General features: G+C 53.9%; 5 protein-coding genes across 5 annotated transcripts in view; 3 read left to right on the top strand and 2 right to left on the bottom strand.

The window, feature by feature from the left end:
• Positions 1–1,620, top strand: part of GUITHDRAFT_52860 (hypothetical protein) — a gene marked incomplete at both ends in the record, with an annotated part of 3,467 nt that extends 1,847 nt beyond the window's left edge. Inside the window, 6 exons of the mRNA XM_005831575.1 lie at positions 210–286; positions 623–696; positions 741–865; positions 1,119–1,229; positions 1,353–1,468; positions 1,542–1,620. Of these exons, the coding sequence (XP_005831632.1) occupies positions 210–286; positions 623–696; positions 741–865; positions 1,119–1,229; positions 1,353–1,468; positions 1,542–1,620 (582 nt within the window). The remainder of the gene's footprint in view (positions 1–209; positions 287–622; positions 697–740; positions 866–1,118; positions 1,230–1,352; positions 1,469–1,541) is intronic.
• A 1,016-nt stretch (positions 1,621–2,636) lies between these two features.
• GUITHDRAFT_87366 (hypothetical protein) lies at positions 2,637–5,037 on the top strand (the record flags this gene model as incomplete). The annotated part of the gene is made up of 10 exons (XM_005831574.1): positions 2,637–2,969; positions 3,049–3,564; positions 3,628–3,926; positions 3,972–4,044; positions 4,091–4,173; positions 4,248–4,305; positions 4,446–4,529; positions 4,588–4,716; positions 4,798–4,842; positions 4,888–5,037. The coding sequence occupies 10 exons, from the start codon at positions 2,637–2,639 to the stop codon at positions 4,936–4,938; spliced, it is 1,671 nt and encodes a 556-aa protein (XP_005831631.1). The 3' UTR covers positions 4,939–5,037.
• Positions 5,038–6,619: 1,582 nt separating this feature from the next.
• GUITHDRAFT_109427 (hypothetical protein) lies at positions 6,620–8,312 on the bottom strand (the record flags this gene model as incomplete). Its single annotated transcript, XM_005831573.1, has 9 exons — positions 6,620–6,724; positions 6,835–7,002; positions 7,050–7,148; positions 7,201–7,345; positions 7,398–7,470; positions 7,519–7,564; positions 7,644–7,732; positions 7,779–8,043; positions 8,145–8,312. The coding sequence occupies 9 exons, from the start codon at positions 8,310–8,312 to the stop codon at positions 6,620–6,622; spliced, it is 1,158 nt and encodes a 385-aa protein (XP_005831630.1).
• A 913-nt stretch (positions 8,313–9,225) lies between these two features.
• GUITHDRAFT_109426 (hypothetical protein) lies at positions 9,226–9,601 on the bottom strand (the record flags this gene model as incomplete). Its single annotated transcript, XM_005831572.1, has 2 exons — positions 9,226–9,450; positions 9,521–9,601. The coding sequence occupies 2 exons, from the start codon at positions 9,599–9,601 to the stop codon at positions 9,226–9,228; spliced, it is 306 nt and encodes a 101-aa protein (XP_005831629.1).
• A 652-nt stretch (positions 9,602–10,253) lies between these two features.
• Positions 10,254–12,303, top strand: GUITHDRAFT_109425 (hypothetical protein; the record flags this gene model as incomplete). Its single annotated transcript, XM_005831571.1, has 9 exons — positions 10,254–10,468; positions 10,527–10,839; positions 10,900–10,953; positions 11,001–11,054; positions 11,108–11,242; positions 11,287–11,787; positions 11,842–12,009; positions 12,056–12,097; positions 12,148–12,303. The coding sequence occupies 9 exons, from the start codon at positions 10,254–10,256 to the stop codon at positions 12,301–12,303; spliced, it is 1,638 nt and encodes a 545-aa protein (XP_005831628.1).
• Between the last annotated feature and the right edge of the window lie 519 nt (positions 12,304–12,822).

Raw genomic sequence — 12,822 nt, 5'->3', positions numbered from 1 at the left:
ACCCCCTCCTCAACGTCAAAAAAAAAACACATAAACCTCCCTCTTTTTTCCCTTTTTTTTTTAATAGTGAAGGAGGGAGGAGCCGGAGCTGGAGCTGGAGCCGGCGCCGGACCAGGAGCAGGAGCAGGAGCAGGAGCAGGAGCAGGAGCAGGAGCAGGAGCAGGAGCAGGAGCAGGAGCAGGAGCAGGACAATAGATGGATTAAGAAAGTGTGTGGTAACATCTTCATTCCAGCTTTACGTCTCCATCGATGCCGCGAACCCGGAGACCCTCACCAAGATTGACAGGTGACAACCGGATGATGGTGGAAGATGATGGTAGAGAATACAAGATGATGTTGATAGATGATGTTAAAAGATGATGCCAGTAGGTGATATGATATAACTAGATCATATTAGCAGATGAATTAGGATATGATGTCAGGATGTGATGTCAGGATATGATGTCAGTAGATGATGTTAGCGGATGAGTTAGAAGATGACGTTAGCAGATGATGTCAGTAGAAGATGTTGGAAGATGATGTTTGTAGATGAAGTTGGGAGTGCTGTCATGATGTAATGAGGTGATGTGCGTCTGCGACAAGTCCTTCTGACCAAGGACAAGCCTCTGAAATATTTTCTCAGGCCTCTGTTCGAGGACAGCTGGAGCCGGCTAGCTCAGTCGCTAAGAGCTCTCAAGGACAAAGACTGTAGGACAGGTGAAGTTGGTCAGCAGACGTCACCTCAACCTGACCGCCTCCAGTCTACCGTCTTACCCTAGTGAAGGACAAGAATGTTGACGACGTTGCAAACTACGCGAAGCTGGTCGCCCTTGGGAGGCCGCACTTCATCGAGATCAAGGGCGTCACCTATTGTGGTACCTCAAAGGTGAGCAGTCGCTCCCCTCCTAGGCCCGACAGCTGCTCCAAGCTTGTCGATGCGTTGCAACTCCCCCTGTCATGTTGTGGCACGAATGGAGATGTTGCAATTCTGTTTTCAGCTTCATTCTCATAGCATGCGATCACCTTTATCTATCATCTCTTGCATACGTCTCCTCCCACACCCATTCTATCGTCAGATCGAGCCCTCCCGCACCTCAACAGATTGCAAGTTAACAACAGACTGACATCTTACCCTCCAGGCATCGGAGATCACCATGGAAAGCGTTCCTCTCCACTCAGAGGTGGTTCAGTTTGCGAGGGAACTTGTCGAGGCGATCAGGGCCGAACCTTCGGTGGAGGATGAATATGATGTAAGTCTTGACGCCCGAGGCTCCCACTCTCCTACTACATCGCCCCCTCCGCCCCCCGCTCTTACTGATCTCTGTTGCCCTCGTCCTCCTCTTCCCCTCCTCCTCTTACGTTGATTGCAACAGATCGCTAGCGAGCACGAGCACTCTTGCTGCATCCTGATCGCATCGCGTCGTTACCTGATAGGACAGCAATGGCACACCCACATCGACTACGACAAGTTCATCACGGCATGGAGGAGGTATTCACCTCTGACCATCCTGAAAACAAGAAGCGTGCTCGCACGAGACTGTCCAAGGTTGATGTGTGCTTAGATGGCTGGAAACGAAGGAGCTCGATGTGATGTCTTACATAGCGCCAACTCCGCCATGGGCGGTGTTTGGAGCGGAAGAACAGGCAAGAAGAGGTAGGATGTAGATGGTTGTGCTCTGACATGCTTGGGAAGGGATTCGACCCCAAGGAGAAGCGAATGAGTTCGAAACGATCAAGAGAGGAGAGTGCGAGGTTGAGGATGGAAGCGAAGAATGCCAAAGGATCTGATCTCCCACGTGTTGATAGCAACGACATGTCGCATCCACAGGGATGAGTTAGTGAGTGAAGAGTGAAGAGTGTTGTATGTCTGACCCTCTCCTGTTGGAGTGCCATAGAGTCCTGTCCACTGTCAGCAGGCAACAAGAAAGAAACGTCTCCCTCCCTGCTCTGTCTCCCCCTCCTCTGTCTCTCCCTCCTCCCTCCCTCCCTCCTCCCTCCCTCCCTCCCTCTCTCCCCCACATCCTCTGGTCAAGCTACACCATATTAGTGTTTGTCGGGGGTAGTAAGCAAAGTACCCCTCCTTCCATCGAGATTTTTCGAGTCCAAAGACCGGTGGTACACGGTGAGATACCGACAAGAGTAGGGGTACAAATGCACCATGCAGAAGGCGCAACGTGTTGGGGTGCAGGGAGGGGGGAGGGGTAGGGGGAGGGAGAGAGCAGAAGGAGAACATGAAGGAAGAAATGGAGCCAGGGATAAGCTAGGTGATGGTTGATGGACTGAGAGGCCATGTAGGGTCCAGGTGGACGAGCGAGGGAGTTTCTTGGATTCGATGTGTAGGGAGGGAGCGATGGAGAGGAGAGTGGGAGGAGGGACTTACTGTCTGCTGCAGACGAGCAAGAAGTGGTATGAGGCACAACACCACCCTCATCTTCCTCATCCTCTTGGGGTTTCATGCTGCCGTGTCATCGCAGGCTTCCATGAACTTCGGAGCTCCTGCGAGAGCAAAGGGGAGCATGGCATTCACTCCAAACTTGATGCCGAGCCCTGTGAAGCTAGTATCCAACAACAGATGCACATTCTCCTCCTCTTTGAGGGCAAGAAGCGTCAAGACTGCAGCATTGCGAGGCCACGGGTCGTCGTGGAGGGCGTTGAAGATGTCTGAAGATGGAGATGCCTTGGTAAGGCAGAAGTGCTGTTTGCTGGACCCGCTCACGCCTTCGCAGGAGAAGATTCCGATATCTCTGCTGTCTGGGTTCCTGGGATCGGGGAAGACAACCTTGCTCCAAGAGATGCTGCAGAACAAGGGAGGGCTGAAAGTTGGAATCGTTGTCAACGACATGGCTGCTGTGAACATTGACTCGAAGCTGGTTAAGACGGAGACCAAGAGGGGGCTGACATCGTTCGCCGGTGAGCTGGTAGACAGCTCGGATGTGATGGAGCTGCAGAACGGCTGTGCATGCTGCTCAGCGTCGGAGGAGCTCTTGCAGGTGGGGTGGGGAGATGGGGGAGACCAGGCGGGGAGGGGTAGGGGGGAAGGGTGGGGAGGAAAGTGGCTGACAACCCGAGCAGGCGATCATGAAGCTGCTGATCGTCTCAGCGGAGAGAGAAGACCCATTTGACCGCATCGTGATCGAGCTGAGCGGAGTAGCGGAGCCCAAGAACATCAGGAAGCAGTTCTACGAGATGGAGTATGCAGGACACCCCGCGCTCGATTATGCGGAGCTGAGGAACATGGTGACCGTCGTTGACGCCGCAAATTTCCTGTCCATGTACCAGTCAGCTGAGGGGATCCAGGACCGCGCAGACTTGATCGAAGACGACAACAACATGGTCTTCACGGACCGCAAGATCGTCGACCTGCTGACAGAGCAGGTGGAAGTGGCAGACTACGTCCTCCTCAACAAGGCGGACCTGGTGAATGACGGGCAGATGGAGCGATTGAAGAAAATCGTATCCTTCCTCAACCCTACAGCTGACATCATCCCCTCCAAGTTCGGCAAGGTCGACCTGTCGGTGGTACTGGGCTCTGAAAGGTCCTCCTGGGTTGCCCAGGCCGATGATGAGGATGACTTCCGGTCCGTGGTCAAGTCAGCTCTGCTCAAGGACAAGAAGGAGGAAGAGCATTCTAGCCATGAGGGCGTCAAGGAGGTTCACGGGCATGATCACTCTCACACGGAGTGTAACGATGCGGATTGCAAGGATCCATCTCATGCTCACGACCACAGTCACGCGCATGACGCTGCTTGTACCGATCCCACCTGCACAGACACATCGCACAGCCATCATGCGCATACCCACGATGCTGCTTGTGATGATCCTGAATGTACAGATGCCTCCCACTCCCACTCCCACTCTCACTCTCACTCTCACTCTCACTCTCACTCTCATAATGACGACCCCGAAACGAAGTTCGGCATCACATCATTCGTGTACACTCGGCGAAGGTCACTTGTAGCTCTAGTGGAGGTGATGTTCTAACAATGTTGCAGACCATTCCATCCGGATCGGCTCAAGGCCGTCATCAAGATGCTTCCCATCAAATCAAGCAGCAGCAGCGGCAAGGTTTGACCCAAACACTTGAGCGTTCTGATCTCACCCGACTGAGCAGGAAGGATGGGTCATCCCTGGGGTAGCTGCGGGCAGCCGCGAACAAAGCGACAATCCGATGAGAAACATCTTGAGGAGCAAGGGGTGAGGAGCCGATAGGGAGGAAGCCAAGGGAACTGAATTGCTATGTTTCCTCCACACGTGCTCTCACTCTCAAGCTTCGTCTGGCTCAGCACGTACCATCGAGTCGCCCTCTTCTGGTCGCACGCAGGGCAGGTTAGGAACTCTCAGCGACTCTTCCGCCTTCCCCCCTCCATCTTCCTCTTTCCGCTTACCTCCTCCCCCCCCCCAGCCTCCAGCCCTCTACTCTCTGAGCTCTCCATCCCTCACATGCTGCTGAGTTTCTGTCTGTGCAGTTCTTCGACCTCAAAGACTTTGGGATGTATTGGGCCGCCACCCCCCTCAAGTTCTGGCCCAAGAGCCAGGATGAGCTCAAGGAGGTGTGGGCGTTTTTTTCAGCTCCCTGCTGGGAGAGCAGCTGGCTGAGACCCTTGACAGATCATCTCCGACTTTGGCAGCAAAGAGTGCGAGTGGGGGGACAGGCGACAGGAGATCGTGTTCATTGGGGTAGACATGCAGAAAGAGAAGATCGAAGCACTCCTGGATGACTGTCTCCTGACTGACGAGGTTTGTCCTTTCTTCCTCCTTCCCTCTCCTTCCAAACACGCCAGCCCCGTCCTCTCGTTTTCTGATCTACATCTTGCGCAGGAGATGGAACTCTATCGTGAATCTGCTTCTGAGTTTCCTGATCTTGTATCCTCTCCGTCCCTCCCTCTTCCTTTAACATCCGTTGCTCAGGTCACCGTCGACTGGTCTGCCGAGCCTCCTCGACCCAGGTTGAGGAAGTGAACCAGCAGGACATGAGGATCGAAGGAACTGAGTAGTACCGTAACGAGACATTCAACGCGCGCTGTTCTTCTGTTCTACACCACATACAACCTAAAGCATAACTTGTTCTTGTGCTCTAACACCCGCTGTCCATCATCGACCATGAAATATCTTCGATTTCTTTTAAAACATAGGCCCGCCTCAGATTCATTCCTAGTAAATTGAAAAAGGCAGACATTTCAAGAACCAGAGAGGATTGACCGCCTTGCCAGTTGCCTGGCAGTGGCCCTTTCGCCCTTGCGGCCCTATGGCTCCCCTAGTCCGCGCGTCGACATGCAAGCGCAGCAGCTGCGCTCTCAGTAGAGGACGATGGTGTAGCTTCTGATGTGCCGCCATGGCAAGTGGGTGCGATCTGATCCAGGGGGCATGTATAGCTGCATGCAAGACGTCGACATGAATATCGTCGTTCGGTTCGAACATGAAGATGACATTTGTTGTTGATGCGCTTGTTTTTGACAGAAACCAGATTTACATGTCCTTTTCCTCCTCTTTCGCTCTACTCTCATTTCTCTCTAGCTGCTCTAGTTCCAACACGCCATCTATCTTCTCAATGACAGACTCAGACGGTGACTGACATCATTTGATCTGATAGTTACGCAGCACCAAGGTTGCCTTGTTGTACGACCGTGCAAGCTCTCCTCATGAGCGCACCTAGGAAGACAGGTGAAAGACCAGAATCAAGTGCAAACATGCTCCAATTGATCCCTGTGCGCCATGCAGCACCAGGACGGATCAGCTCCAAGGAGCGGCAGGAGATGAGGAACGTGGGGCAGGAGTGGAGGAGGGTCAAGTCACACGACTCAAGGTAAGAGGATCCAACTGCTTCCTACTCCTCTGCCATTCGCCGACCAGATTGCCAGCACGCAGGTCAACGAGGGCAGGAGCTCGATTCACTTTGCTTCGAGGCTGCCGTCGCTGGAGGAAGGCGTCTTTCAAAGGAAGAGCAGGACATCCAAGGGGGTAGCGAGGCCGATGGAGAGGAGCATCTGCAGGGAGGAGGCAGACGTCAGGAGGAAGGAGGACCTGAGCCAGGCGAAAGTTGACCTTGTGTTGGATGACTTCCGAGGCAGGACTGTCAGTGATGCGGGGAGAGGTCACATGCTGAGACTGCTGTTTGCTGTCCTGCTGACTGTGGTGTAGGGATCGTCAAAGATTTTGACAAGAGGATCAAACCAGGAGAGAAAGTCAAGATAGCTGCATCCTTTGCAAACGAGGATTGGTGCCAGCCCTACGTGGGTCAGGTTGGGGTGCTGGTGGAACCGGATCCTGCGACTCACGGTACTTGTCCTCATTTCGATCCCTGTGACCTGCTGTGTCAGGTACGTGGAAGGTTCAGTTCGGAGAGAGTGACGAGCTGGTTTCTTGCTGCGTCGGATTGATGGGGAGGTACTGTCGATGGGATGAGTGTAGGGACTGAGAGGATGGCCCAGATTTCATCTCGTGTACGAAGAGGACGAGGAGCAAGGGACGGACGACGAGTCAGATTCCTCTGGACCAGACCTGTAGCGACTAGCAGCAGAGATGGCAACAGATGGCTTCTGTTGATTTATTGAGTTGTTGGTTGCAGTTGTACACTGACTTGAGGGTAGAATCTAGCTTAAGTGATGATAAAAGTTTGCAAGGGAGAGAAGGAGGGCTGCGTTCATGGGGTTGAGCCGCCCACGTCAAGGACGACACGTCCGTTCAACGGCTGTGTCGGCCGACTGTTCTTTCCCTCCAGATTCTGAATGGCGCTGAGATCGGCCGCCTGTGTCAGACAAACTCAGCGCAAGTGGCGAGGACATTGAAGGGAGAAAGAGGGGGAGGGGGCTGAAAGGGAGAAGGCGGAGGGAGGGAGGGGAGCTCCTTGAATCCTACCGTGATGTCAACTGGATTCTTCAACACGACCCACGTCACACCCTCAGTGCAAGGGGGGGTTGTGAGGGATCCCGTGTACTGGAAGTAGTTCTTGAAGTTGGGAACGAACTCGTTGGCGGACTCGAGCTTGGTAGGGACAGTCCCGACGAGAACTTCCTGGGCGATCCCCTGGAGGAACAGGATCAGGGGCGAAGAGGAACCATTCAAATTCTCACCCTGAAGTCCAAGTTTGGAGCCAAAGCCGTCGGATTACTGCTGACGCTCGGTAGGGCAGTTTCGAACAACTGCTTGACGAACGCGGGAGAGTTATCGCCCTGAAGATAGAAAGTCACTCACATGTAAAGATCAGAATCGCACAACACACACCACTTCGAAGAATGCTGCAATCACAGCAAGCTTCTTCTGGCCGTCCACCATGGCCGAGTGCACGAAATGCATCTCCATATCATAGTGCCTGCCCGCAACCTTGTGCTCGGAAGGGGTGTGGAAGTGGAACTGCTCCAGGGTGTATCTGCAGTGAAGCTCAGCAAGCAAGAGCGTCGCCCTTCACAAAGGTTTCTCACGTAACACCACCCAGAAGGAGAGTAGGTGACCCAAGGCTTTCAACTTCAAACGTGTGGCCGTTGTAAAACTCCCCTGCGCGGAGGTTCAGCCAGGCACAGGGGGAGCTGGCAGGAGACTCACGTCCAGCTAGCGCACTGTCTCCGGTCTTGGTCGTCACCGCAGCATTCTGAACCATGGAAACAGAAAGCTTCAGATCGCCATCGCGCGCACGTGTGCTCGAGAGGCAGCAAGTCAAAGGGCCTTACGTCCTTGGGCAAAACCCATCCAAGAGATGGGAGAGACGCTTGCTGCAGGTCAAGCTCGATGTTGATGGGAGATTGCTGCTGCCCGGTACCTGCCGCCTTCGTCACCACCAACCTCGCGCCGTACTCAGCAAGCACCACAAAGCTGATAGTCAGAGGAGAGTTCAGCCCAATGGTCAGGCCCAGTCGCTCCCTCGTAGCTCCAGGGCTTCGGAGGAGCCTCAAGAGGGACCTGATCCTTGAGCTGATTTAGCAGATCCTTGACCTTAGCTAGGTGCACAAGCTCGTCCACGGCCTTCTCGTTGGCCTCGACCTCGAACTTCTTGACTTCAGCCTCCAAATCGTTCACTTCCTTTGACCACTTCGCCAGCTTCTCTGCAGCCTCCATCTTCGAGTCTGTTCCCTGTGGTGAAGATATGTCAGAAGATAGAGTGAAGGGTGACATCAATGAGCAAGTGCTGGTCCACATAACAAACAAACAAGTATGGACAACTATCATCTCACCTCTTCCTGCAAGACAGAAGTCTTTCTCCCTCCGATCGAGACGAGGACAACGAGGCATAGAAGCAGTGCCGCCGAAGTAGCTGCGATGGCTCCCCTTCCCCTTCCCCATCTTCGACCCTCCCACCCCGCGGCATTGGCGTGAGCTGTGCACGCCTCGAACCGCTCCATGGTTCTATTTCCGCTGACAGACCCTCGTCCCATATCGGTTCCACTAGCCCTCGTCCCCGCTCAGTCACCGCCGGGCGGCCCGCCCGGCCCGGCCCGCGGCCGCCGGGCGGCCCCGGGCCCGCCCGGCTGCCAGTCGGGCGGCGCCGCGCGGCCCGGGGCCTCACTGAGGCCTGCGGCCCGGCCGCCCGCGGCACCGCCCGACAGCCGTGCACGGCAGCGGGTCACGGTCACGGGTGGCGCGCCCGGCCGGGCCGCCCCACTGGGCAGTGGGCCAGGCTCCGCTGACTCAGGCCCTGACAGTCCAGTGATGCCACTGAACTTCGGTTGAACCGTTGAACCGTGAACTTCGGGACGGTCAGTACTAGCCTATCGTGACGGTACCGGCCGGGCCCCGGGCCGCCGGCTTGAAACTTGCCAAGTTGGCATGATACTGGCAGCGCGGAGTCTCTCATTCCCGGCGATCTTCTCACTGTCATCATCGGCGCATGATAAGTGGCTCTGGAAATGACAATTGGCCGTACTTAGTGAAGCTTGTTTAGCGCCAAGTGATGAAGCAAGTCCGACGGTACAGGCTGAGGTTCTTGGACCATGACATCCTCAGATGACTCCTCTGTTTCTCAAGTTCACACCTTTGTTCCTTCATGTAAATAATTCCTGATTGTCCTCGTACTGAGTTCAAACATCGTAACCATGCAATGCGTCTGACTTATCAAGATGGTTAGCCACTCATGAAAAAAACTAACATGGCGATGCGGCAGGTATGAATTTCTTTATTCACCCAAACGTCAGTACGAATGTTTATCAACACACCAATGAATGAAATGAGTGGCTCCCACAATAGAGCATGCAGCTAGCAGAGCATGAAGAATGATCGAGGCATCTGTATCCACTCCTCGTCCCTTCAAAGAAACGATTATCTGCTGTTCCTCGTCGACATCACTTGACGGACGAAGTTGATCGTGTCTAGGTATCTGTCACAGCATAGTGCTGTGCAACCATTCTCCGATGTGTTCATGGAGCTCTCATTCGAGCACTTCATGAAGCACTTGAAAGAGATCTGGGAGGCAAGCTCATTGAGGTACTTGGAAGCCATATGTTTCTGGTAAACTTGCTTGATTTTGTCGGCTTGACTGCTCTGCTGAAACACAAACCGTCACTCCTCATTGAGCTCGGCATACAGGTAGATTCATGAATGCGCACAAACTTACCCCGTTCCCTGCATCGTCGCTGAAAAGCTCGTCGTCGCCAGACTTCTTCCCTCCCAGACCAACCCACGACAAGACTCCCATCGCAGCAAGACTGTTGAGAGGAAGCAGAGGAGATGCAGCAAGGGAGACAAGCTAGCAGAGTTGAGGCTCAGAGGAGGAGGGGGAGGGGGAGGGGGCGGCTAGAAAGAGGAAGGTGGAGGGCGCAGCCGATTCTAAGCGAAGCTTGCGCTGCACGCGGAGAGAGGAAGGGAGAGGGGGAAAAGACAGCAAATACTGATAATGGTCCGGGGCTATGAGATAATCTCTGCCCCAATGTGAGTGAAAATTTGGATAGGAGGGAAGCCTGACTTGAGCCAGGAAGGAAGAGGGGGGACTTGAGGGAGGCGGAAAGACAGGACAAGGAGGCAGGAGTGAGCGAAGAGAGGACAGGACAGGACAGGACAGGTCAGGTCAGGTCAGGACAGGACAGGACAGGACAGGACAGGACAGGACAGGTCAGGTCAGCTCAGGACAGGACAGGACAGGTCAGGTCAGGTCAGGTCAGCTCAGGTCAGCTCAGGACAGGACAGGACAGGACAGGACAGGACAGGTCAGGACAGGACAGGACAGGTCAGGACAGGACAGGACAGGACAGGACAGGAACGGTCAGGTCAGGTCAGGACGAAAAGAGAGGAGCGGGAAGGAGCGGAGAGCAGGAGAGGTAAGGTACGCAACCAGGCATCCTCGTGTCACAATGTTCTCCCTCGGGCAAGGCGCTCCCTTCCAGTTGAGCGCTGGGTCTGTTAAAGGAAGTGCGGATCCCGATGCTCGAGGGTACGGATGCCTGGAGGAAGCGAGCGTCAAGGGACTGCAGAGCAACTTCACTGGCCTCAGGAAGATTGAGCCAGGAGCGCCGCCCAAGGACTGCATCAAATGGATGACGGAGTTGGAGATGGGAGAGAAAGGGCTGTGAGTCTGACGTCCCGTCTCATCCCCAGCAGTCTGACGCATGCCTCCTGTCGAGCAGGTGGAAGGTCTCGGAGGCATGCAGGGCAGCGAAGCTGCTGAACTCAGAGACTCTGAAGACAGAGAAGGACAACCAGGCGCGGATGGCGGAGCTTCGCAACAAAGTCCAGACATGTCAAGGAAGGATGAAGCAGCTGGAGGCAAGGCTGGAGCAGATTGAGCATCGCGAGAAAGCGATCGAAGAGGCGAGCGACAAGGCCGTTCGCATCTGCGATGCCCTTGCAGCGGTGGAGATCGGCAAAGGGAGGGACGGCCTGTCATTGAGGGAGCGAGCTTCGAACGCTCGCCTGCAATCTCTCAAGAAGATCTCCAAGGTGACAATGATCTGCCTAGTGCTGCTGTACACGTGGATGCCCATGACGCTGATGTTGCAGGCTGCCAAGGAGTATTTTGAGGGGCACGTTCACCATTGGATTCATGAGAATCGGGTACATCTTCCAAAGCACACCAGCAGCCCTTGATGACACGTTTCCAGATTCCTCTGGAGATACACGAAGAACAATATGAGCACGTCTTGAGCACTGTACGGGTAAGTACATCTCGAGCCCACTTGCTCATAGTCTCAAAGCAAGCTTTGAACAGTTTGTTACCGGCCATATCGCAAAGGATGAGCCGCTGTTTCTTAACCACCAGGAGCGCATGCGTGACTCTACGATCGTCTTCCACAGCGTTCCCAAAGAACTCTCGGGGCTGCTTTACATCCTCAAGCCCTATGAGGTTGGTTGTGCCCGGCCTGTAATGTACGTTGAAAAATTATGCAGGGCCCACATGCTTTCTGTCAGTCTTCCCTGCACCTCGGGGCTCCTGCCTATTTGTATATCTTGATAGAGTCTTGCCCAGTGGCGCCACAGTGGCTGTCTCAAGGATTCCGCAAGCTGGACGGGATGCTACTTGAGGGTCTCAACGCCAAGACCTCCTCTGTCATCTCCTTCCAGATCTATAAGAGCAACTCGCCCATGTCAGGTCAAATCTTGCTCGGCGAGAACTCGTATGGCAAGTCGACGACAACCGAGAGGTTCATAGTTGCGCTTTCCTTTCCTCTTGCTGGGGTTGGTCAACCAAGCGCGCCTCAACACACCGACTACAACCAGGAGAAAGCAGCAGCTGCCGCCAAACCTGTTGAAAGCTTGCTGTCTTCTCAGTCCGAAGACTCGTCAGACATGGCTGAGAACTGCCTCCCGAAGTCAGATGCTGAGCTGATGGTGGAGTCATGGTACTCGTCGGAACTTGCCGAGAAGGAATATGGTCGTTTCCGTCAGAGGGTGAGCTGCAATTGTGTTGCTTGTTGTTGACTTTCTGACTGTCGCCTCCTTCAGCACGACATCGAGCTGATTGAGAAAGCAAGCTCCAATCTCTTCAGCCTGAGTCGCCCTTCGTATCTGCGAAGAACAGGCCGGCACACATCAGAAGACGACAGTTCAGGAGAGGACGAGATGTTCATGACTGGCGTATACATCCGAAGGTTCATCGCAGCTGCAACATTCGTGATGATACCCACTTCTGCCCTTGCGATCGTTGACTGTGCAACAGATCCAAATCTACGAAGACCTCAACAGGGACGAGTGTTCATTGGTGAGATGTAGACAATTGCTTGTTGAGCTTTCTAACAAGCTTCCTTGAAGGCGAAAGTCCCTGCCATTTCTCTTGCGAACGATTTGAAAGAGATGACGGAAAACTTTCAGCAGAGAGCGGCAGACATAGCAAAGGAGCAGGAAGTGACCTTGGACAAGATCTTTGCAGAGTTTTGCCCTCAGTTTCTATCATCGAGGAATGAGTGAAATCGGAGGGGCTGCCTACCATCTCGTTGTAGACCATATTGTTTGATTATTTCAATCATACATACAAATCAATTGATTGCTCTGCAAAGTTAAGCGCGAGACATTTCAACATCTTGTGGGAAGCCTCAAGGGTTTGGACAGTGCTGGAAGTCACATGTCTTATCCGGTCGTATCACATGTCTTGTCATACCATGCCCTATCGTATCATATAACATCACATCACATCACATCACATCACATCACAGCACAGCACAGCACAGCACAGCACAGCACAGCACAGCACAGCACAGCACATCACATCACATCACATCACTTCACTTCACATCACTTCACATCACTTCACATCACTTCACAGCATAGCATAGCATAGCATAGCATGGAATGACACATCATCACTAGTGATTTGTCCCAGCATGTCATCACTGCTCTCCTCCCCCCCCCCCTCCCCTTTCCTTTCACACTGTTTCACATGCATACGGCTTCCGAAGGCGCCATTGGGAGCGGCTTTGGCGCGGGTCA

The sequence above is a fragment of the Guillardia theta genome (assembly GCF_000315625.1).
Source record: "Guillardia theta CCMP2712 unplaced genomic scaffold GUITHscaffold_39, whole genome shotgun sequence".
Classification (NCBI taxonomy): domain Eukaryota; class Cryptophyceae; order Pyrenomonadales; family Geminigeraceae; genus Guillardia; species Guillardia theta.
This window is presented reverse-complemented; position numbering and strand designations above follow the sequence as displayed.